We start from the raw sequence: 26630 nt of genomic DNA on the forward strand, positions 1-26630 counted from the left end.
TTATTTCTTTTATTTCTTTATATATCTTGATATGAGAAAAGGCGTGTCATTTTCATTTAACTATTTATTTTATTTATTAACATTAATATTGTTGTTATGTTATTATTTATTAATAATAGTATTATTAATATTAATATATTATATATAATGTATATACCAAAGTAACAAGAACCGGAATCGGATCGGAATCGGCAAGGCCGAATCGAATCGTGAATCGGCGATGAATCGGCAAATTTGAAAAAACCCTTTAAATTTAAAGATTTTAACAATTTAAAACTTATTTCATGCACCCTTTATTGAATATAACTTAAACACACTATAACATCATCAAATAGAAGTTAAAACTTAACATACATAAACATGGAACATAAAATCCATCACATATGTAACTATGTTATCTAAAATGTAAATTGTAGGCTAGCTGAAGTAAATAGAAATCAAATGATCATAATGATTTAAATCATAGAATGTATGTAAGATGATCTATAAGACATCAAATCATAAATGTATGTAAGAATCTAAGATGAAGATCCATGAAAGTTTGAAACATATGTCTATCAATGATTTAGTATCAATATCTATAAACAAAATATAAAAACAAGGCTCCAGCTCAAGCCTCAGACTCATAGTCATCATCATCATCCTCAAAATCATCCTGAAGCTCGCCTGCAGCCTCAGCCTCAGCCTCAGCCTCAGCCTCTGAGTATCCAGTCTGCCTAGTAGCAAGGCGTCTAATTTAGGTCCTAGAGGACTGCCGAGCCATATCTCCCGCATGTAAGATGGGCTCATGAACGTCGCTAGGGCCTGTGCTTGTGCGTGCACGTGTGCGTCTACCAATGCCTGAAGAACGTGCTCTAGCTGCCTCATCCTCTATATCCACCTGGTCAACCCACACACGGTCTTCCTCAGTGAAGACTGGATCCACGACCTCTGTGAGCCACTTTGATTCTGAATCAATCTCCTCCAGAATGATCGGAGAGGAGTCAGTGCCCAAAATCTGTCTGATCCTAAGACGGAGGTTGTAATGAACAAAGACAATATCATTCAACTTCTGCACTGTCAACCTGTTTCTCCTCTTTGAATGGATGTGCTCGAACATGGACCAACTGCACTCACATCCAGAAGCACTGCTTGGCTGACTCAGAATATGAATGGCAATTTTTTGAAGTTTTGGGGTTGTGGCCCCAAACATTTGCTACCATCTATCTGCAATAAGGGAAAAATTGAAAATAGAAACAATTAGTCTCATTTACAAATTACAAGTTAACTCTAAAATTACATAATCAACTTTAAGTTTAGAATCTAGATTCATGAACATTGAATATATTATTTAATTTTTACCTGGCTGTAGTGTTGTCTGAGCATTTATGGCCATCCTGCCAGAGAAAAGTGGCCCCTCTTTATTGTTGAACTGGTCTAGCTCAACAATCGCAGCAGCACTATCTTCATCGCTATTCAACCTCTGAATCACTGTGTATAAGCCAGTGAGAACCTCCGCATCCGCCTTGAACTCAGGATGGAAACGATATGCCGGATTCAGAAAGTAAGCTGCTGCATGGATGGGTCAATGGAGCTGATTCTGGCATCTCCTATCGATGATGTCCCAAATAGGGCCATACCTCTCCTGCACTCTTGCATATTGGGCTCTGATGGCCTCCTTGGCCCTATCCATGCCCTCATAAATGTAGCCCATAGAGGGCTTCTCCCCATTAGCAGTTCGTAGCAAAGCCACAAGGGGCTCAGTGACCTACATATAAAGTAAAACAAAAAACTTGAGTCAAAACTTAAATATAAAATAATATAACTTAAAGTAAAAGTAAAATACTAAATGTTAAATTGCAATAAATTTACCTGCAAGATTTCTCTAGCAGGTTTCCAAAAACCATCCTCATCAAATATGCAATCCGCCACATCTATCCCTGCAGTGGTTGTAGCATAGGAAGAGGAAATCCACTCCCGTCCAACAAACATGCTCCTCAATTCATCCCTTGATGTCAACAAGGACTGCAAGGTGATGAAATTCGAGGCAAACCTCGTGATACCTGGGCGAGCTAACTCCTTGCCTTCTGTGTACTTCCTCATTGTGCTAAGGACAAATGAATGATTATAAATGAATTTGCATATGTTTTTTGCCCTTTCCACACATGACTTGACAAACTCAAGTTTGCCAATTTCCTCCAACATGAGGTCAATGTAATGTGCCGCACAAGGGGACCAAAATATGGTGGGGTGCCTCTCCATCAAAAGTTTACCTACAACAATTTTAAGTCAATTAGAAATTCAAATTTCAAAATTCAAATAAATTTATTTTCAAAACTTGAAAAGTTAAAAGTTTACCTGCAGCAACATAACTTGCTGCATTATCCGTCACCACCTGGATCACATTTTGTTCTCCCACCTCTGCTATGACTTCCTCAATAGCCTCACATAAGTATGTGACATTTTTTACATGTGCGGAAGCATCGATGGATTTGATGAACATGGTATATCCTACAAGTAACAAAACAACGAATTAGAATATTAAAATTAAATGGATCATCAACAAATTAGCATTCAACAAATCAAAATTTACAATTATGTATGTAGGAAAGTAGAATGATCAATTACCTCCACAGGATACAAGAAAATTGAGGAGTGTTCTATTCCTCCTATCTGTCCAACCATCAATCATGATGGTGCAACCCTTTGCAATCCACTCCTTTCGGTTCTCCTCGAGCTCAACCCTCATGTCCTCTACCATCTCATCCAAGAGGTATCCGCTCAACTCAGCCTTAGTTGGGGCTTTAAACCCCGGACCACAAATAGCAATTGCATCTATCATATTCTGCCAATAAGGAGCCCTGTCACAAATAAAAATTTAGATGTCAAAGACTCAAATTATAAAACAGGTAGATATAATTAAAGTTTTACTTTTACTTTTAATTTTAACTTTAAAGAAAACAACGAAAAAAGAATCAATTACTTGGCTGCAATAAATGGAATGTTGCAAAAGTACCAAAATTTGCATATCTCCTTTCTGGCAGCATCATGAATCTCCTTGCTCAAACCCATGCCCTCAAGCGTGGGTTGGGAACCAGGAGTAGTGCGGGGCACAAAGTAACTATCCATTCTGTTTTTCCGCACTCTAGGCTGCGATAGGTTGGTGTGGGACTCTGTCTCAGTATGTGACCGACTGGCACTAGCACGAGCAGAAGAACTAGGATAAAAAGGAGGCCTAGAAGAACCCTCTCCAACACAACCTACAGATGAAGAAGCTGATGCAGATGCAGATGTGGATGCGGCTGCGGATGTGGATGCGGGAACATGGGAGCCAATACCCCTTAACCCTTCAAGTTGCATTTTCCTATTGGCTTTGTCTTTTTCAATTCTTTCTAATGCCATTAAGCAAGTGCGTTTTGCCTCAGGAGTTTGGTGAGTGCAAATTGTAACATCGTGTCCAGGTATAGCAACAATGTGGTATTTCAATCTATAAATACCCCCAGAAGTTATTTTTTCTTTACAAAAAATACATTTTGTTTGATATTTGGTTCTTCCAAGAAACTCTTCGTTATATTTCCAACATTCATCTTTTCTACCCATTGTGAATTTGCGAAAAATGAAAGCAAAGGCTGCTGCAATAAAAATTTATATGTAAAATATCAAAGTTTGAAGCTAATAAAAGCTACAAAACAACAAACTCTAGTTTGCAACTTAGTAAAAATAAAGAACATTCAAGATCTAAACTAAAAATCTTGAAAACTATAAAAATTTAACAAAAAATGCATAATACACTAACATGCAAAAAAAAAAAGAGCACTTACCTCTTGCAAATGAATTGAGGAGTGTTGAAATTGGCTCGTTAATGCTCCCAATGCAATTGATGGCCTCCCCAAATGGATTGCTGATCTCTTTTGTGCTCTTTCTTCTTGCCGGTTAGAAACCTATGGCTTTTCTTTTCTCTTCTTCTCTCTCACTTTTCCTCTCTTCTACTCATGTTAAACAAATAGAAGGCCCTTTAGGGTTATAACAAAGAGAATAGGTCAAAAACAAAGTTAAAAAAACAAGCAATTTTTTTAAATTTTACATTTCTATACTTTATTGGCCGCGGGCGATTCATGCCGATTTTTTCAGGCGATTCAGGCGATTCACCTGATGAAAACGGCGATGGCGATTTTCGACTCCAAAAAAATCGCCATCGTTGAATCTAATCTCTGAATCGCCAATTCAGGCGATTTTTGGGCGATTCTCGTTACTCTGGTATATACTATACTTTATATTATGATTATTATAGGCATGGAACTAATGTTTTCACTGATGCAGTGAATTAAATTTACATGAGAATTAGATTTTGAAATTCTAAGGTTTAGTTAGAGATTAATCTATTTTTATTAAATAATTTCTTAATTCTTATTGGCTGGAGCCAATTTTACTGGTTTTTCTTTTCAAGGAAAAAAATAATCCAAAAAAGAAGAGTAGATAACCATGCATTTATTACATCATCAGCAGGCAGATTTTATTGATTTTAACACGTTTTGGCTCCTGGCATATATTGAAAATGAGGGTCCATGAAATAATTATCAACTATTAATTAAAGTTAGGGCTTTCCTTGTCAATATTTTTATTCACTTTAAAGTGTCTCCCTTGGCAATTAGGGACATAACCAAAGCTACATTTATTGTTAGTAAATAAATTTTCTCGATGCTGTTATATGAATGATACGTAATATATTGTCACAAGATTGATTGATTAATTTGATGATTATTAACGAAATAATAATATGAAAATATAAATAAGAAAAATATATAAATTAAGTTGTTTATATAAAGATTCATTCATGAGATATCTCTACATATATAAACAAATTAGTTTAAAATCTAATTATTAATGAATGAATTTCTCTATTGAATATTTATCTCTTATATAACTTTTGAAAATATAAAAAAATTAAAATTTTATTTTGTAATGTATCTTATAATTTAAAAATCAATGAAGTAAAATTTAAAATTCATAAAGTGAAAAATAATAACTTGGTTTCTTTTCTTCTATGAGTTTGGAGAATAATTATAGCATTTTTAAAATGAAATTGCTCATTGTAATGGTTCAATCTTATTTTCAATTTGTTTTCATTTATATAGTTGGAACATATATTGAGACTTTCATAATTTAACAAAATATATTTATTTCTTAACTTATTGGCGAAATTTGGTACACTCATGATTGAGGTTTTCTACTTTTATGTTCAAGAAGATCAATAATTTAATTTTTCAAATGAAAACTTTATCCATTTAATTTACTTTCTAACCCTCACACAAGGTAAGGACTCCAGCTCAACTAGAGCGCTTGTTAATCTAAATATTTACATTTTATCATGTTATATATTAATATTTAATTCTCATACTTTAATATTAATATATTAGGAATATAATAAATGATTATAATAAATTTTAACTATACCATTATTAATATCATATTATTATGATTATTTTTATTTATTTATTATTTATGTATTCATTTATATTTTAATTATATAGATCTTATTTTGACAAGGATATTACAGTGCTCCCCTCTCAAATTTTGCTTGTCCTCGAGCAAAAATGATATATACATAACTTTTCTTGTAGAATCCACAAACAAATCATATAATTGGATGCAAGAAAGCATAAAGGATTCATGAAGTATAAATCTTTATGCATGAAAACATGAAGTAGACACGTGAATGCATGAAAACACAAAGTAGACACGATGTTGACACATAATACATGCATTCTTGTTTAATGCTTTATAATTTACATTTAGTAATGAGCTAGAGTCAAGAAAATGATTTACAAAATTTGCATTCTTGTTTAATGCCTTACAATTTACATTTAGTAATGAGCTATAGTCAAGAAAATGATTTACAAAATTTACTTCTTCTATAGAACCCTGCACCCGCAAGTGATCATTAGTACATATGTGTATGTATAAGTTTCAAAGAAAATGCGAGTCTTGATAAATTACTCCAAGCCAATCCCCTACTAAGTCCAAGAACGAAACTTTGTCCCCCTTGGCCTTGGTGACAGGTGTTAAGCATCCACACAAGGTGGCCTACTTAGTAGGATGCTCATCCTATTTTGCCTTTTTATTATTCTTAGTCGAGAAGAACACTTAAGATGCAAGCATATTGCTTAGGCACCAAACTCAACGGTTTCCCTTAAGGTTTATAGCTCCAAGCCTTTAAGCCTTTCTTGGGAGTTGGGACTTAGCCCCATGGTGCTTGAGGTTGTTGATCCCTACCCTATCTTGGGAATAACTGATTGGTTGGGTTTACACTAGCCTCTCCCTGAATACACCTTTGTTTTCTCTCCTGAGACTACCCTTGTAGGTAAATTAGTAATAAAATTAACTTAAATTATACCACAAATGTCTTTTTCAGTTGAAGATGACCATAATGGTCATAACAAACATATTTCCATTTCATAAGACCAGAGATAAAGATCTCTATCAAAGCTACTATTTCGACACTCCCTCTTAGCAAGAGATATCTTTAATGAGATAGGCACACATGGCTGCACATGTTATCTCAGCATAACATAATTTACCATAGTTACTTCACAAGCATGTAAAATTAGAGTCATTGAGTCGCACGAATTTCACCATGCCTACTTGCAAAGGGTGCTCCACCATACCTACTTGTAGAGAGTGATACAAGGGCTTTCACCTTGAATTTCTCCCAGAGAAGAATGCATTTCCACCATGCCTACTTGCAAAGGGTGGTCCACCATACTTACTTGTAGAGGGTGGAACGAGGGCTTTTACCTCAAACGTCCCCTAGAGAAGAATGCCTTAGCACTAAGATCTCTTAACAGAGACTCCCTCTCAGCAAGGACAGCTTTAATCACCATAAAAGGAAGTTGATTCCAAGTGTTTTACTATCACACAAGCTTTGCAAAGGGTTGCATCTCCCTCTGTCATGTAACCTTCCTCTGAAGCTGAATAGTCTCTCTCTAAACATGATATTCTTTTAATGAAGATAATGTGCCACTTGTTGGCTATCAAAATCGTTGATTAGAAACCTACGAGACTTGCTTGCTTGATGCTGGGATATCTAATTGATTTTGGCCAACTTGACAAGATCAGTCAAATTGACTTAAATCCTCCGCGCTTTTGGTTCCGCTACACCAAGGCCTGTACACCTGAATCCTGGACAGCAAAACTTGGATCCAAGATGATTTACAACGGATAAACTATAACACCAAGATAATTTCCTCAAATGGCAAGAATTCAAGGAAAACTTCTGGATTGTAGCTAATGAGTATTATTCTTTGAATAATACTTTAGTAGAATTGTGAGTTGCTGAAAAGAAAATTTTAAAGCGAATTACTAAAACAAATAAGATCAAACTCTTAAGAAAAAGAGGCTAAATTATTGGGTAGCATATGAATTGAAATTTATGAGCAAATTAGTGATCAGTGCCAAAGTTTAATTGGGTAATAGAGTCAAATATATACTTCTCACGTACAACTTTATGATATTGGTTATATTATATTTGTAAATGGTTCAGTTATTACGATGCCTCAAATTGTTACACTTTTCACGTATTTAGATCAGTTTATGATGTTTTTAACCCTTATATGGAAAAATTAGATACAAATAAAGAAAATAATTATATCTTACAATATTTGTATTTATCAGATCTAAATAGTAATGAACAATTCAATCCACCTATTGTAATAATAAATTATTAACAAATAAAGAGTAAAATGATCACAAAGGACAAATCACATATATTCCAACTCTAAAACAAACAAAGATCTTACAGATTAATTGTAGGAAAACTGGTATTGAAGACACTCTGATAATCAATGCTCCATTCAACACCACTTTGATCCCATACAATGTTGAAAGTTATGCTCAAAAATCTGAATTTCACTTGCTTGGTTCAAACTTCAGATTCTCACCCTTGAAGAAAATTTATCAATATCTATATCCTAAAAAAATGCAGAACTTCTTTTTTTTAAAGCCAATGCCCATGGTCCCCTATTTGATTTGCCTTTACACATATTTATAAACAATGAAAAGGTGCGTGAGTGAACAGACATGCCCCCTCAGCACCTAATCACATAATCTTAGAAGATTAACAAACTTTACTCCTCTAATAAACTAAGGAGAAATCCTCAACCGCTTCAGAATTAATTAATAGGCAAATCGAGTTTTATAGAGAAAGACAGCAGATCTTTCGATATTAAGAAAGGTATAATGATAACGTGTCTCCTTCTTTTGAAATCATATTGATTCTAAAATTGCCTTGAATCTCCATGCTCCAGGCTTGCATAATTCCTTTATCTCCTCGCACAGCACACCAACCTGCAATCGGAACAGAATAATATTAGACACATATGCCAAAAATTCCTCAATCATCGATGCAGATTTACCACGTTCCATGGCTTCATCCTTTTAATCGCTGACAGCATCTCCGCAATTATAACATTGGAGGAGACCAATATTTTATCCATCGTGAATCCAAGATCCATTTTCTCTGCTGGCAAATAGAAGACATCATGCTACATAAAACTTTAATTGCTTCTTAGCGTGTAAACCATCAGCATGACTTTCTGAGGCACTTCTTAATTTGTTTCAACCGAGCGTACTGGGATATAAGCGATGGGACCCATATACTGCATCTGCGGATAAAAAAATGTTGTTTTACTGCCATTAAGTTATTTGTGCATGCACAGTTGATGATCTGAGCACCTCCTTCTTTGTTCTATTTGAAGGCCGTGTTTTACTTTAATGATCTCAATGTTTGTTGCTGTAATATTCACAAATATTGCTTCAGACGTCGTCCCAGCATTTATGCGTAAGGAGAAATGAGTTATTTTTTACAGAATTAATGAAGTGTGTTTATATTGCCATTCTATTTCGATGTATGCTCCTTCATTCTTATGACTGCGATCCTTTTAATAGCTGATGCTACTCCCATGCTCAATACATATGTCTGCTGTAGACGTAAGGCTTCCTTCATACATTTTGGTGTTTGCAGATATTCCTAGCATGTTGACTCTACATGATATAAGAAATAACAATCCTGAAAATGCGAATCATATATCCCTCTTTCATGATCATGTGTTAAACAAGTTGCTTGCTCTTCCAGAATGCTGAACAAAGCATGTAAGCATCTGCTAACCTTCTGAAACCCAATTAATGAGTAACTTGTATATTCCTGTTCTGTCCAAAAATAATATTAACTGTGGGATTATAACGATCCTGATATGAGCCATTTGACTAAGCAATAAAAGGAACAGATGCTATACTTAACAATGACAAAATTATGAAATCAATATTATAAGATACAGAGATTAGCAAATGCATTCTAGATGGATGCCCAAAATTTTGGGCTCCACCACCACCAATTTAGTATCAAGACTGCAAACGATGTTGCATAATCTCACTATCCCATTGCACCCTGCAACTAAGAGAGAATTATAAACAACTCATAAGATCCACTTATCACAAAGAACAATGCAAAGCTATATTCTCTTTCCAGTTAGATACAAAAATCATAAAATACTTATCTCTTTGAAGTCTGATCTCAACACACAAAAACAAATGTAGCACAGCATTCATATGATAATCATAGAACTTGATGAACAAAATGTGTTAGTCAAGAAGGATGTTACCATAAAAGAAAGTGAGAACAGGGAACTTCCAGAATAACCTACCCGACTAATCACAAGCTTTTGCACAAAGTCCAGTTAGCATACACATGATACAATCATAATCGATGACACCGAACCTAAAACTTCTAATGTATGGTTGTTTATTCAACCGATCATCAGCATCTTGCAATCAATATCACAGAATACTTATCTCTTTCCTATTGACTTCCATGTAGGCTCAATAGAGGTGATGTCAAAATAAATTGCTGGAAGAAAATGACTTAGACACCATGCATTGATTACAGAAAATTCACAGCTAAAATACTTTTCAAGTATCATTCTGCATATGCATGATACACTTTTGTCCACTAAAAGCATTTAACAAAATAAAAATTTATCCACTCCATTCACAGCCAGACAATTGTCCAAAACGAAGAACCTATTGCTTGGCAAGGTCATCTGCATCAGTCATCTTATTCAACCTGATAAAGAAAGGATAAACTGACAGCAACTGAAACCAAACTATTGTTCTGGATACACTTTCTGAACTCACAAATCAAGACTGGTAAATGTGGGTCACAAAGATCTTCACAGCAAATACAATCTAAAGAAAATAGTTTCAACTGCTAATCACAAAAATAATCTCAAAGATACTCTTAAAGTACAGAGAACACACTTTAATAAACAACATAATACATCTGTTACTGTTGAAAGTACTTACTTCATGCAATCAGACCTACAAAAGCAGCATATACGAATTCCAAATATGCAGGTAGAAGAAAGATCTTTGACTTCAATAATTGTGATCCCTAAAAGAAAATAACGTGACCATCTTAAACTCCTCCTTAACCATGCACAAAGCTAATAAGGAAGAACCTGAAAGAGAAGAGTCACCACAGGGAACACAGAGAGTCTGATGAAGAATGTCCAATTCACATCTGCTCTGCCGTTAGCTCAAAATATGATTCACAGAAAACCTAAAGATAATATAACACCTTTATTAATAAGCCATGACACAACAGATATAGTAAAAAAACTAATTCATCACAAGGAACTGATGATTATTAAGGCACCAAGAAAGAGTGAAGACACAACAGTTATAGCTGGAGCCACCGTGACTATCAAGAAGACCAAAAACCCAATTTGAGGAATATTAAACAACTCTTTTAGCAGCAAGGAGAAGAATAACCAAAGACGTATAGATGAGAATATACGAAAGGATAAATCAACTGGACAACAATAAAATTATTCTTATCGGTATGAAGAGAAAACAAATGATCTAGACAGTCCTATGATGATAAAGATTTCACATACTGACAACATATACTTGACTGAATTATTTTAGATTATTACCCGAAATCCTTGACGAGTGATAAGACTGTAGTAAATTAATCTGTAAAACAAAATTGCATCAACCGCAGTCTTTTCGCAAACCAAAAATCATCTTCCCAGCCCACATCTTAACTCAGTGAGTACTAAGAGAGCGAAGCATACATAAAATGGAAATTTTCGCAATAGAGTTTATTCTCAAACATACAGACCATTTTGAGAATTGTACTGAAAAAGAATGAATAAATTTAAAACTCACGTAATGATCACTGAGAAGCTTGAACTCATCCTCTGTCAGATGAAACTCCACCTTTTACCTTCACGATCCAAAAATCAAACTCCATAACTAAGGATTTCCAGATCTATCCACCCTAGAGGATCACAAAAGAAAAAGATTAGTAAATACAACTTTTACACCAGCCAGGATTCAAATCCTAGCTTTCCGATTTACTTGCGAACAGTTAGTGGAGTGTTGATACTGCACTTCCAGAGTGAATAAGCAAAAGCGATGAGAAAATGGGCTAGGGCTGATTTTCTTGCCTCTTACAAAATGTGGCAGCCAATTGGTTCTGATTGTAAAAACTCTATGTATGCTCTAATAAAAATTTCAGTGCCAATTGAACAGTGTTGCTAGGTTTCTTGTTTTTATTAGAATTAATTTTCAGAATACATTAAAAGTGCAGGAGAAATGCTAACAACACAACTTCAGCATTTTACATATTTTTATGTAGAAAGGGAATACAGAGAACATATATCGAATTCCATCAATTAATTGAGTAAGGAACCTGATTTCCTTATAGCTTAATTCGATGTGCTTGCCAGCTGAAAGGGAAGAACAGAGTAGGAGTCCCATGGCAGCTCCTCAACACACGTCTCCAAGGATATCCACAAATGCAGGCCAAAGACATTGTCAAACCCTCCATGGCTATTGTGGAATGCCCCCATAGCACATTGCGGCTGGAAGAGGAAAGACGTCCAGCTACTCACAAATCGCAGGCTATTAATTCCGAGTGCCGCCTGGTACAATTCTGCCTGGCACAAATAAACTTCAGCAATTCACAGCCTTGGCGTCAAGCTGATGGGAATCTCAATCGCCAACCTCAGCAGTCACCAAATTCCTCGAAACTTCATCAAATTGATTGCCAGTATGCAGCATCATAAAATCGGTTTCCTTCAAAAGATCAATCTTCGTAGCCACAGTGATCACAATAAGGAGACTTGGCAAATTGTTTATAATAGCACAATTTGCAATGAAATTGCCAGAGCAATCTCCCAAACACAGGAAACACAGATAGGAGATTTAGATAGTGAAATCACCATACGTTAGTAGTGACTTCAAACATCAGAAACTTCAAAGACCCTTATACATCAGTAAGGGCATACAGTTAAGAACCCAAGAAAAAGCCACAAAGGCACAAAATCAAATATATAATCAATCGGATGCTTTACTCATCAAATAATCTCATATTTATAATCTCCAAATGGCACAAAGTTTCCCAAATGAACTTCACTTAGGAAGCTTCCCACATATAAAATTAAACTATAATAAAGTTCCATCATAAACTAATTTATTAATTGCTTTTGGCTCTGAAAATGACATTTTCCATCAGAACTTAAAATTTTGACACGTAGGGCCATTGTTTCTTGTTCCCATGATTTAAAACTTTTCATCCTGGATCCGACAAGCTATGATACTGAGGTGACCATCCAACAACACTATCAAAAATAGCAACCTCGGCGTATTTATATGAATAATAATAATAATTCACCCATGTTGCGAAAACAACTGAAGAGGCATCAAGATCAAAATCTGACAACACCAAAGTGATGAAAGATGATGAAAGATGACGAATGAACTTGACAGGGTGACTTACTATAAATGGACGCTCCCTCCAAGATTCTTGGAGCTCAAACGAAATAAAAACTGAGAGCATCCTCCAACTCCTCTAACTCAACTGAGCTCATCGGAACCAACATATCGACTTACTATAAATAGTAAGTCTCTTGAACAGAGCCAAAACACACCATAGGCTGTTGAAAAGCCTATAACCACACAATTGAGACCCTCAAATCCCAATGTCAGCTCACGAGGGTTGCGATGGTGAACTGACCTGGCCAATTGTAGGAACCTACTAAAAATGGGGACATTATAGTCCTCCCTTCCTAAGATTGCTTGTCCCCAAGCAATCCCGGAGCAAAATGAACATCACAATCCCCCTGGATCCCAAAGGTAGAACTGCATACTATCCCTACCGTGTACAAGAAACTCCTATAGCATCAACACCTACATAACTGATATGAATGATAGAATCATCTGGAAACTGATTATAGACGTTGATGGGGATGACAACCCATCGGAACTCAATCCAACTGAAATACCAACTCTGTCCACACCTTTGTCCCCATCAAACTGATGCTCACACCCAACTGCATTGTGGAGATGGTAACAACCATTGGTAATTGAAACACTACCACCAACTCCAACCTCTGCCAAACTGTCCCGAGTGTGTAGATACTGCAAGGGGTCTAACTTGCAGCTGTTAATCCCATCTGCAAAAGATGGTGCTAACCCATCCCATAATGGATGGTATGAAACTGGAGCCAACCCACACCGACATGAAACCAAGTCCTCTACCTATGGGTCAAAAGAAAAGTGATGAGCACTCCTCACAGTGTAATACCGATAAAAACTCCTGATCTCTGTCAAGGGCTCATCATCAAACTGGGAATCAGAAGATGGCTCCAAACTATTGGTCGAGAAGGATCGTGGGCAACCCTCTTAGCAAACCCAACCTCGAAATCCTTGTGGGGAAGCATAGTAGATGGAGTCTCTATAGTCTTTCCCACCAAGCTCTGAATAGCACGAGAGCCTCGGATGAGAGTACCCTTAGACACTCTGCATGAATCCTCCCTCACATCTGAACTCTCCAATAGATACTCCATGAAGGACTCTGTGTAATAGAAATTATATGTGGAAGCATCAACCAGCTCTCTTGCGACCCACAACTGATCCCTTTGAAAATGTGGCACTGCCAACTGTCTAGTGCTATCAGCTATATGAGATGAAGAAATAGATTCGCTTCTAGTAGAAGGAAGCAAATCAGCATGAGAGCCCAACTCCTCTCATACTCTCATCTCATCTGTATCTACTGCACCCATATCCTGGACGGTCGACCACATCATCACATCCATCATCCCCAACCATAGAAGCAAACTCACCACCAACCACTATGCAACTGAACTAGATCTGAGGTTGGTTTGGTCCGAACATGCTCTAACTCCATGGTCACCTCATCCAATTGTGACTATGACTCTTGAAGAGCCCACTGATTACACTGAAGAGAGTCCACAGTCACCTCAAGCTCTTGGGTGAGCTCCAACACCTCTTTCTCTAACAATGTCTCATGACAGGTGCTACCCCACTCTAGAAGGTAATCCTGGTCAGCAACTAGCTGCAAGTAATTATGCTTTAAGATCCTAACAACCTCTCGAAGTGCATGAACCTTTACTAGAGAAAAAGTACTATCACCGCACTCATCAGACATAGGAGCACCCCAAATAGATGTAACTAGCATCTAAAGGACAACATCATGATGCCCAAGAGTTGAAGAAATGTCACTATCACTCACCTTCAATTCATTGGTCACATGATATCTTTGTAACCCTTGACTCCTATGCAATCTCTCTGTCTCACTAATTGCACTGTGATAGGAAATTGAATCAAAACTGCCCATCACAAGATCACTCATACGTGTGCCATTACCCTCGCACAACTCCTCATCCGAAGAAATGGAAGCCCTCGTAATATCAATCTCCTCACATGTCTCAGCTTCCACCTCAAACGTAAGATCATGTAAACATCGATCCTGGGACTCATCAAAAACCTCCTCGAAGTCATCAACCAATATTTGATAAGAGATATCATACCCAGTGCAGCTCATAGTATCATCAGATGTGTCCATACCATCTGCATCCACATCTCCCAACTTCGTTGTAACACCTATATCATCAGCATCATAGTTGGGTGACTCCATATGTGCCTTGGTCCCACCTAAGGAAGCAACTGCCTGCTGTATAGGAGCAACACTACATTAGCTGACATATAAGTCACCAATAACAACTCTCTCGTCCGGTGAGTCTGAAAAGTCAATGGCAACTACATCATCAACTGCCTCTGAACTAACCATAGCGACTATCTTGGGAGCCTCAACTTGTTGAAGCTTAGTGCTGCTATCCATCAAGGGTACTAACACATCTACTGATCTTTGTGAAATGAGTCCATCATCAACACTATGGATGGGGCTAGCAGGTGCCATACTAAATATAGGTACATCTACATCATAGACACCCATTGGAGAAAATTCAAGCTTCCTTCCCTGCAATCTTGATGTTAGCCTTCTAAAGGCAGAAACCATATAGCTCGCTGCCCTCTCAACTGTCTTTGGATCCAACAAGCTCTCCACCAACCTCTATTGACGAAGCTTAAGTTTCTCTATACTCTCTCTCAAAGAATTTAATTTCCTCCTATCTTCGTCACTATGCTGCTAGCTCTCAGAATTGCTAGGCCTCATGTATCTGTCCATAGATGGAAAAAGCTAGAGTGCTGGTCACTCCACAAACAACAACAAATCTGAAAGAAATTTTTTTTTCCTACCCCACAGGATGGCAAGAAACCGCTTTGATACCACTGTAAAAACTCTATGTATGCTTTGATAAAAATTTCAGTGTTAATTGAACAATGTTGCTAGGTTTCTTGTTTTTATAGAAACGTTAAACATTGTTCCTTAATTAATTGGTGGAATTCGATATATGTTCTTTGTATTCCCTTTCAACATTTTACATAATTTTATGTAGAAAGAGAATACAAAGAACATATATCAAATTCCACCAATTAATTAAGGAACCTGATTTCCTTATAGCTTAATTCGATGCGCTTGCCGGCTGAAATGGAAGACTGGGATACGAGTCCCACGACAACTCAACACACGTCTCCAAGGATATCCACAAATGCAAGCTGAAGACACTTTCAAACCCTTTGTAGTTATTGTAGAATGCCCCTATAGCACATTGCAGCTGGAAGAGGAAAGACGTCCAGCTACTCACAAATCGTAGGCTATTAATTCCGAGTGCTGCTTGGTACAATTCTGCCTGGCACAATAAACTTCAACAATTCACAGCCTTGGTGTCAAGTTGATGGGAATGTCAAATGCCAACTTCAACAGTCACCAAATTCCTCAAAACTTCATCAAATCAATTGCCAGTATGCAGCATAATAAAATCGATTTCCTTCAAAAGATCAATCTCCGTAGTCACAGTGATTACAATAAGGAGACTTGGCAAATTGTTTATAACACAATTTGCAATGAAATTACCAGAACAATCTCCCAGACATAGGAAACACAGAAAGGAGATTTAGATAGTGAAATCACCATATATCAGCAATAACTTCAAACATCAGAAACTTCAGAGACCCTTATACATCAGCAAGGGCATACATTTAAGAACCCAGGAAAAAGCCACAAAGACACATCAAATATATAATCAATCAGATACTTTACTCATCAAATAAGCTCATATTTATAATCTCCAAATGGCACAAAATTTCCCAAATGAACTTCACTTAGGAAGCTTCTCACATATAAAATTAAAATATAATAAAGTGCCCTTATAAACTAATCTATTAATTGCTTTTGGCTTCGAAAATGACCTTTTGCACCATAACATAAAATTCTGACACGTAAGGCCATTGTTTCTTGTTCCCATGATTTAAAACTTTTCGTCTCAGTTTCAACGAGCTATGATACTGAGGTGACCAACCAACAACACTATCAAAAATAGCAACCCCAACGTATTTATATGAATAATAATGATAATTCAACCATCTTGCAAGAACAACTGAAGAGGCATCAGAATCATAATCTGACAACACCAAAGTGATCCTGATGATGAAAGATGATGAATGAACTTGACGGGGTGATTTACTAAAGCTCAAATTGGAAGCTCGAAATAAAATCTGAGAGCATCCTCCAACTCCTCTAACTCAACTGAGCTCATTGGAACCAACAGATTGACTTACTATAAATAGTAAGTCCCTCAAACAAAGTCAAAACACACCACAGGCTACTCAAAAGCTTATAACCACGCAACTGAGACCCTCAAATCCCATTATCAACTCATGAGGGTTGCGATGGTGAACTGACCTGCCAACTGCAGGAACTTGCTAAAAATGGGGACATTGCACTAATACCATGTTAATGTTTTTAGCCTAGAAAATAGATAAACAACAATAAAGCAGAGCAAAAATAATACACAAAAGACTCAATACATTTATCTTGGAAAATCCCTTCCACTTGAAGGGAAAAACCCAGCCAAAACATCTCTTTTATTGATAATATAATATTCAAGTACAAAGCTTTCACTTGATTGTCTTACAATACAAAATAGATTGAATTCAGACTTTTTCTTACACATGAAGCTCTATTCAAATTCCAGATACAAGTCCTTTCATATTTCGAAATATTCAACACTTTATATTTCCATACGCATGCCTCTTTGCATGACGTATGACACATGTCTTTTTATATAAAATTATAACTTAAATTATACATCAAATGTCTCTTTCAGCTGAAGATGACCATAATGGTCATAACAGACATTTTATTTTATAAGACTAGAGATAAAGATCTCTATCACAGCTCCCATCTTCAACACCTTTTGATATGTTTTCATATGCTTTTCATCAGAGGATGGCAAGAAAGTTGCTCTGGTACCATTTATAATGCCCCCTGCTAGGACCCTTAATAATTTATTTTTATATTTCTCTTTTAGGCTTTTGCAAATCAAATTCTATATATCTCATTTTCTTCTATATTTTTTTGGGTGATTTAATATTTCTTTATATACCTTGAGATGAGAAAAGGTATCTTTTCATTTAAGTAATTATTTTATTTATTAACATTAATATTGTTGTTATGCTATTATTTATTATTATTAATATTATTATATATATATATATATATGTATACTTCACTTTATATATTATGATTATTAATCTAAATATTATATTTTATCGTTTTATATAATAATATTTATTTTTTCATACTTTAATATTAAAATATTAGCAACATTATAATATGATTATAATAAATTATAACTGTACCTTTAATTTGAAGACATTTCCACAATCCATAATTTAAATTGATACAATTTTTGGGATTTGATTGTGTTTTGGTGTTTTTGCATCAACGTTTCGAATCACACTCTATGATCCATCGCCAGAATGAGTAAGTGCAAGAGAAGAGAAAACACCAAACACAATCAATTCCAGAAACTGCATCGATTTAAACTATACCGTTATTAATGTTATATTATTACTATATTATTTATTTATTATTTATCTGTTCATTTATATTTTTAATTATATAGACCTTATTTTAAAGGGGATATTACACATACAAAGTCTCTCAATGGTGTCTTTTGCTAGCACCAACCACATAAGTGTTTAGGGTGATTTGATATGACCTCTTCTCTTGCACTTGTTCATCAAGGTTGCTTAGAACACCTTGAGATTCAACTATGATTTCTCTCATGACTAGTTTTGTCCTCTCCCTTTGTAGCTTTTTCTCTTTCTAGGCTACAAGTAAGGCATTAATTTCTCTTTTTATTTCCTCCGTGGTCCCAAGACAGCCCCTTGCATCATGTTTGGTAATGCTTGCAAGGTGGTATTTGGTGTGGTTGATGCCTCCATGAAATAGTCCTTCACAATTAGTGAAAATTACAGTCCTAAGTTCCAGTCCTTCAAATGCATACTTTCAAGCCTTATCTCTAGAACCTTTAGGATGAGTGCCAACATTTCCAGATGGGCATGCATCTACTGTGGGAGACCTTGAAGCTGAACCAATTTTAGAGCCTTCTCTTTTTGTCATTATAAATCAACCTACAAATACAAATTGAAATCACAAATTAGTATCTTCACCTATAGACTTTGTGAATGATGGTAGTGCTCTACTAGTAGTAGAAGCGGTGGCAGAGGTGGCAATGGATTTGTGGATATGTGGGCTACAAAGAGAGCTTACTACGCCCTTAAGTGTTGTTGCTTCTTTGTCAAGATTGATTAGAGCCCCTTGAGATTCAGCCACGGTTTCTCTCATGAGTAGTTTTTCCCTCTCCATTTGCAGCATTTTCTCTTCTTGGGTTGCAAGTAAGGCATTAATTTCTCTTTTTTTCTTCTTTGTGCCCCCTAGACAATCCCTCACATCATGCTTAGTGATAATTGTAATGTGGTAGTTTAGGTGGTTTATGTTTCCATGAAATAGTCTTCCACACTTATTGCAAATTACGGTCCTAGGTTTTGGTTCTTAAGAGACATACTTCCAAGCCTTATCTCTAGCACCTTTAGGATAAGTGCCTACATATCCAGATGGGCATGTGTCTATTGAGGCAAATCCTAAAAAGCTGATTTAGTTGCATGTCCTATATTTGTCATTATAAATCGACGTACAAATACAAATTGAAATCACAAGTTAATATCTAAGTTGCTTGTTCGGTTTCGAAGAGCTGGTTTGTCGGTACGCCCAAATTTTGAAATGGGGTTTGAGTTCGTTAGTACAAAAACATGTAAAATTAAGATAAATGATTTATCTAAATTTATGCAGCCTATAAGCATGAATTAAGATTAGAATGTCACATAATATCATATAATCAACAAAAACGCCATAAACTCGTAATCATGACACCATTGTGAGTTTCTATACACCTAGATGCAACAAAAAGGAAAAGAAAATAAAAAACCTTCTTGGGAGTTTATTTTTGGTTCAAAATCTACTTCAAATTCGTCTAAGATTCTTGCAAATGACCTTGGAGAAGCTTGGGAGGCTGTTTTGTCTGTTGAGCAGCAAAAGAACAAAAAAAATGATTTTTTTTTTTGCTTTTGAACACTGCTGGGCATTATATGCACATCTGTGTTCAAGTTTTCACCCAGACCTGAGTTTTTCTAAAAACTTGACAGAAATTTGGTAGGTTTTACTTTTTTTAGAAAAATTTGGCAAGTTTTTCGGTGAGTCAGTGGTGGAGCATTAAAATTCACGAGTTTGTCACTACTCAATGAGTATTTTATTTATGTCTAAGTTGCCGATTCGGGTTTGGATACGAGATTTGGGTACATGGGTACGACAATTTTTCCTTCCTTGCGGATTCGGGTTCGTCCGTATATGTATGCATGTATGTAATACTGATACAGTTTCAGATTACATGCTTTGACATCAATATAAACATGATCGACAAACATAACTATTGGCTGGCTTTTCAAATCTATCAACAGTCATGTCCTTAGATCTACAAATGAAAAAAAAGTCAATCCCTGACCTTCAAATGAATTGAAGTAGATTGCTGTTCACAACTGTCATAAATTATGGGCATTACATAGAACAAATTTGGCTTGAATAATATTACCAAGCTGTTGCAAGGCAGTATCTAAAGCTGAAAGAAAGAACATCCTGATGAACAAATCAGAAATAGATACATAAACTGACCTACCGCCCTGGGGTACTTCCTAGGTGCCTAGGTCCACTGTAAGTCCTTCACAGAAGGACCCACAGAGAACCTATGAAGTACCCCAGAAGAACCAGTACCAAAACTGTACCAGTACCAGGACCCAGGCCTAAATAGAAGAACCCAGTAACTGAGATTTATATATGTAACAATGACCCGCTATGCCTCCTTTTATAGCTTTTGGAGTGAAAATAACAAATTACCTATTTAAAATTATTCATTTATTGCTCAAAAGACTTTTTGAATTCTAAATAACTTTTAATGAGTAATGGTCCCCTCTTCTAGATGTCCAACATATTAAAACACTTTATTACCATTCAATTTTTCAAAGAGCTTTTACACTGTTCTTTTAATTATCTCTGAACATTACACAACAGAAGTTAAGTATAAATAATAATTCAATGCCTCACCCAAGTTGTGGAAAGCACCAAAATTGCATCCGAAACAAACTCTGGTTAACTGGGAGACTTACTAAAAATAGACTTTCTTTCCAAGAAGTTTGGAGAACACCCTAGGAGTATGAAAACACTTTAGAAAACCTCAGAACACTGCATGCTGGCAACTGAGTTCATCCCCAAATTATTCTCAACTCACTAATAAGCTTGCAGAAAAACTCACTGAACTGAGCTAAAAGCTCACAGTTCAAGTCTGCTCCACTTGTGGACATTACACAAAGGCAGCGATGCATGAGACATTGAAAACATTAGCAGAGCTGCAGAAGACCTTCGATTTTCTGGAGGAAGACGAGAGCCTGCTGCGAGGAGCTCTCACAAGATTGGGTGTCTCTGCAGACTTAAAGATTTTGAATCAGACAGGATTGTGCTTGATATACAGTGATTTTATCAAAAGCTGGGTGATCTGAAATTTGGGATCAGACAAATTTCAGATGTGAAATAGATCTGACATTCAATCTTTAATGCCAAAACACAAAATATACGACGGAGAGAATAATTCAATTCAATTTGAGATGGTAATCAAACATTTGAGACTTTTATTTACGGGCTAAAAGTCTTACTAAAAGACATAATTTTTTGGGTGGGTTAATTGTTTTGGGCTGGTGGGTGGGTATCTCTGGTGGTGTCATCTCTTCTGCAGGTCATTTCTACATTGATGGTTAATATGGTTCTAATCTGCGTTCTTGAGAATTTAAACTCTTCTAGTAACATTTTCATTGATTGGCATAGATCTAAAAGATTTGCTTACTTATCAGCTATGTATTTACTTACTCATTTGTTTATTGCTGTCCTTTGGCTTTTGGCTTTGTATTAATCTAACCAGTTTCTTCCCAATCCTGCAATATTTGGTATTGCAGTCCACATTCTGGTCATTTTAGTGGACAGAACATCAGATTAGGATCTCGTGGAGATAGCTACTATGAATATCTTGTTAAAGTTTGGCTGCAGCAACGAGGAGCAGGTCATGGGGGATCAGATGTCTCCTATTTGAGAGAGATGTATGATGAAGCAATTAAGGGTGTTAAAAATCGATTGATTCAGAAGTCTATTCCCAAAGGATTGGTTTTTGTAGGGGAGTTGCCATCTGGGGAAGATGGAAGTTTCTATCCCAAAATGGATCATCTAGTAAGAGCTACTTCTCTTATAGTCTTCTTATTTTTATGAAATGCTAGAAATACAAATACAATTAATTAATGGAATGCTTATATCAATATGCTAGAATCTTAGATTATTAGTTTCAAACATCTTCTCATCGCTACATGATAAATAATTAGGGTTAAAATGCTACTAATGCATTAACGCCATGCTTTCATCATCATTGTTAAGAACTTAAGAGTTAGGTAAATGAGTTGCTCATGTTTCATGTTACATTGATCAGCTATTTCTACTAGAACCCAACAATTTTTCCTGTAATTGTATGAAGGTATGTTTCCTACCTGGCACCCTTGCACTCGGGGCAACTAGAGGCCTGACAAAACAAAGGGCAATGGAAGAAGGTTTAATGACTATCGAGGACATAGAAAACTTGAAGCTTGCAGAGGATATTATGAAGACTTGTTATGAGATGTATTCTGTAACAACTACTGGCTTGGCACCAGAAATTGCACATTTTCATACACAGGTGAGTTACTTTGGAGGAATTAATAGCCTGCATCAAATATATTTTGTTATTTTTCTTTCTGCTCATGTTATCTGTAGCTTGTTTTGAGGGTATAATTATGAATCTGTAACTTTTGAAACAGAAATTTTATGAAGATGGATTACAGGGAGGGAATAAAAGTTCTGAGTTCCTGGATGACATTATAATTAGATATGCAGACCACCATAACCTTCTACGACCTGAGACCGTGGAGTCATTGTTTGTGTTGCACCGCATAACTCAAGATCCCAAGTAAGATGTTTATCAATATTAATTGTATCCTACTGCATGTTACAACATCTAATTTTTGCAGCTTTTTTGAATCATTATTTTTCAAAGATTTGACCTTTCTCTGCTTCTTGATTATTTTATAATGGCAAGAATTTTCTGAAAAATGATATCCTATATTACTATGCTAAATAATGGGTATACTCATTTTATATGACTATATAGGAAATTGGAGCCAACATGTCTATCTTAGCACCAAACTCCATCATGTCACTATAAATCCATTGTTAGTTTTAGCTTTAGAAGTAGTCAAATCTCTGAGGTAAAGGTTGGAGGTGCCAATACAAGTTAACTTACATCTTTATTGCCAAAGAAAGGGAATTCGTTATAGCCAAATGATCTTTCAGAACCCATTACCATGCCAGTTGGTCATCCATTCCTAAATTGATAACTTCCAAATGAGTGGTTTTTACAAAGAAGAGCACTCATTATAATGATTTCTTCCCCCAAACAACCACAATATGTTTTGTTCCAGAGAAAATGCCATACTGTTTCATATTTTGACATACAATACACATCTATTAGTCATGTTAGAAATAGTCTTTGAATTGATATTCCTTTTCTAAGTTTTCTTTTAAAGTAGTGCATCTTATGTTAATAATTTAAAACTACAGGGTAATATAGAAAATTAACAAGAAGGATATTGACCACCTCTACTTTTGCATGCATAGACAAAGAATCATCGTTCCTTGTTGCAATTCTAGATTTAACACACTAAGCTAAACCTTTCCATAAAATTGCAACATGGGTCCTCTGTGTTCAACCTTGGACTAACCTAATTTATCCTTGCAATGTTGTGTTTCCTTTCCTGAGAAAAATGCCAGATTCCAAGCCAGTGTAATACCCTGTAAGTTAGATAGAATCGTCTCTATACAATTCTAGAACAAAATTGTAAAATGACCCAAACTGCTAAACCTTAAAATGGAATGATGGAAATTACTTAAGTAGAAACCTGAGTTCATATCCACAGAAAGAAAACAGATGCAATTAGGCCAGAGAAACAAACAACCAAATGACTAAGGAAATGGAAAATTATTCTACGAAGTAGATTGGTGTGACCAGTAATGCATGTTCAGAGTACAGCCCATATAGATTTGTTTTAATTATAAGGATTCAGTTTGGCAGAAAATACATCATCTTTCAATATTACCTCACTTTTAATGTACTGGTACATATTCTCCTTTCTACAGCTCTTTCTCATGACACAGATTTCTTTTTCTTTTGTTTCTTGAATCTCCGTCTTTTGGTGATTGTAGTATCCTAGTTATATTTTACTTGATGGGAATCAAGATTGATTTTGTTATCTTACTCTCTTTCTGTTTGGCACAGGTATCTGGAATGGGGTTGGCAAATTTTTCAAGCTTTTGAGTCTCACACTAAAGTTGATTCTGGTGGATATAGTTCTCTGAATGATGTGACTGTTTTGCCACCTCCAAGAAGAGATAAAATGGAGACTTTCTTCTTGGGCGAGACTCTGAAGTATCTTTACTTGCTATTTGGAGACAGTAATGTTCTTCCTTTAGATAAGTTTGTCTTTAATACAGAGGCACATCCCTTGCCAATCAGTAGGAAGGGAGCTGAAAATGATCTTACATCCCAAACTCAAGCTTCTTGACATGCTAAAGCATATTCTCATTACCGCAAAATTGGTATGGAGTGTATATTAATGTTTTGAGGCCATTTCAATTTCAGCCTTGCCCACTTCACAGGATCAGTTTTACAAACCATTAGAGTATTTTATCTGTCATGCTTGTAAATCTTTGGAAGGAAAGTTGTTCGGTTTGAAGTTGGGCAAACTGAAAATTACATGCAACCATATGTTTCCCAGTGAGATGCAATGAACTATTCAACATTTATAGCTGGTTATTCTTGTTTCAGCTTCTCTTGATTACAACACCTTCAAATGCTATTTCAGAGTTTAATTAGCCCAGGGATATATTTCCCCTTGAATTTTGTTGTAATAACAGTTCAACTTGAAAGTTTCATTTGTAACCTTTTTGAATTATTCGACGAAGATGGAGTATTGATGGGGAAAATTTTCAACTGTATATTAACAAAAATTTGGCAGAAAATTTTCAACTGTATATTAACAAAAATTTGACATTCTTTGTTGTTAGGTAATATATAATTTGAAGACTGATTTGTATTTATGTAAGAAATTTCTTCAGCCCCTAGAACTTTTATCTTTGTCTTTATTGTGACATTTTTACTACATTCAGATACTTACCTTTTGAATGGAGTGTAAACTATGTGTTAGAATGGGGTTGCCATTGCACCAAAAGACCAATTTGTCAATGCTCGATACAACCACTCAACTTATAGTACACAAGAGGCGATTAAATCATTGTCACGAATCCCGATGGGAGGGTTGAACAAATTTATAACAATCTCTTTCAGCGTTACCTAAGGGTGTGCAGGATTTGAACCTGTGACCAAGCTTAGATACCACTTGTTAGAATGGGGTTGCCGTTGCACCAAAAGATCGATTTGTCAATGTCTAATACAAAAACTCAACTTATAGTACACAAGAGGCGGCTAAACCCTTGTCACAAATCTCGAGGGGAGCGCTGAACAAATTTCGTGGAGTGCTCAACCTTTTTTAGATAGAAAAATTATGTGGATTAATTGTTTTTAATCTTCTGGAGCACAATTGCATAGAACGAGGCCAAATGGTTTTTTAATATGTTCTACATTGTTAATAATGTTTATAACAATGTCTTCAGAGAGTTTGAATGTGTAGTCAAAGTAATGGCTTGTTGCAGTCAGCAAACACTTGGGTGAGGCTTGTATATGCTACTAAATTAATGCATATCATGGTATGGAGACACACCAATGACTTGTCTAGCTTCACAAGTTCAAGCCTTATGCAATTATGTGGATTAGACACAGACATTGACTCAAGTTTGGATGAATATACAAGTCTCAAGCTTGGATTTAGAGTATGCAAACACATCATCCTCGACCCTAAAAAGGAACTAAAATTTTACAACACACACCCATTTTAAGCATGTTTTTGCTCTCCCATCTGTTAGTATTAAAACTATTATCCCTAAGAGTAGCATATAAATAAATGTATGATTGGATATAATTATTTTAAGAAATCTTAAAATTAATATGACTAGATTATGGAATTATAAACTTCTACATATATTTAATTATTTATACAATGAGGGTATAGGAGATCACCTTGTTGGGGGTTGCTGCCCCTAGATTCCCATGTGAATTCAAAAAACAAAAACAAGAAAAGATTGTGTTTTATTGACTTCCTTGGAAAATCATTTTTTTTTAAAGTAATTGAATTCCATTTACACTTTTGGTTTGCTCAATTGGGTGAATTAAGGATTTTAATTACGTCCATGAGGCTAATCAGTCTAAGGGACCACATATTCACAACCTTAAACTATCTCCATATTTTCTGCCATGTCTGATCTCTTGCTATGAATCTTGAATATCAAAATCCCAGTTTGGTTAATAATTATAAATTGTTTATGTTGTCAGACTTCAAGATGATTACATACTGACGACAAATGTTTTCATCCATTGTGCATTCTTTGAGAAAGTTCCATTTTGTCTCAATTGCACTTGTCCTGATGAACGTGCAAGTCCTCTCTTCCCACATCTTTTTGGGCCTTTGTCTTCTACATTGGGCCTTTGTCTTCTACATCTTTCACATTTAAGATAATTAGATGATGTGAAATCGCCCTTAATTGTGCCACTGATAACCCAACTTCCCCTTTGATAGGTGCTCGTAGATAT

General features: G+C 35.8%; 3 protein-coding genes across 4 annotated transcripts in view; 1 reads left to right on the plus strand and 2 right to left on the minus strand.

Moving 5' to 3' along the window:
* MNS3 (alpha-mannosidase 3) overlaps positions 1 to 24910 on the plus strand; it is a 62904-nt gene extending 37994 nt beyond the window's left edge. For both annotated transcript variants that reach the window (XM_089829384.1, XM_089829391.1), the window contains exons 3-6: positions 21805 to 22072; positions 22371 to 22568; positions 22690 to 22838; positions 24204 to 24910. In XM_089829384.1, the coding sequence (XP_089685510.1) occupies positions 21805 to 22072; positions 22371 to 22568; positions 22690 to 22838; positions 24204 to 24489 (901 nt within the window). In that variant the 3' untranslated portion in view covers positions 24490 to 24910. The remainder of the gene's footprint in view (positions 1 to 21804; positions 22073 to 22370; positions 22569 to 22689; positions 22839 to 24203) is intronic.
* Positions 1772 to 9236, minus strand: LOC149578483 (uncharacterized). Its single transcript, XM_089815402.1, has 4 exons — positions 9143 to 9236; positions 8263 to 8322; positions 2338 to 2490; positions 1772 to 2252 (listed from the first exon to the last, which is right to left on the minus strand). Exons 1-4 carry the CDS (start codon positions 9234 to 9236, stop codon positions 1825 to 1827), a joined length of 735 nt encoding a protein of 244 aa, XP_089671528.1. The 3' UTR covers positions 1772 to 1824.
* Positions 14036 to 16583, minus strand: LOC149578484 (uncharacterized). Its single transcript, XM_089801432.1, has 2 exons — positions 15809 to 16583; positions 14036 to 15573 (listed from the first exon to the last, which is right to left on the minus strand). The coding sequence occupies exon 2, from the start codon at positions 14975 to 14977 to the stop codon at positions 14519 to 14521; it is 459 nt and encodes a 152-aa protein (XP_089657558.1). The 5' UTR covers positions 14978 to 15573; positions 15809 to 16583; the 3' UTR covers positions 14036 to 14518.
* Positions 24911 to 26630: the final 1720 nt, after the last annotated feature.

Source organism: Cupressus sempervirens, chromosome 1 (genome assembly GCF_028749045.1).
Source record: "Cupressus sempervirens isolate cs-2001-9-10 chromosome 1, ASM2874904v1, whole genome shotgun sequence".
Lineage (NCBI taxonomy): Eukaryota > Viridiplantae > Streptophyta > Pinopsida > Cupressales > Cupressaceae > Cupressus > Cupressus sempervirens.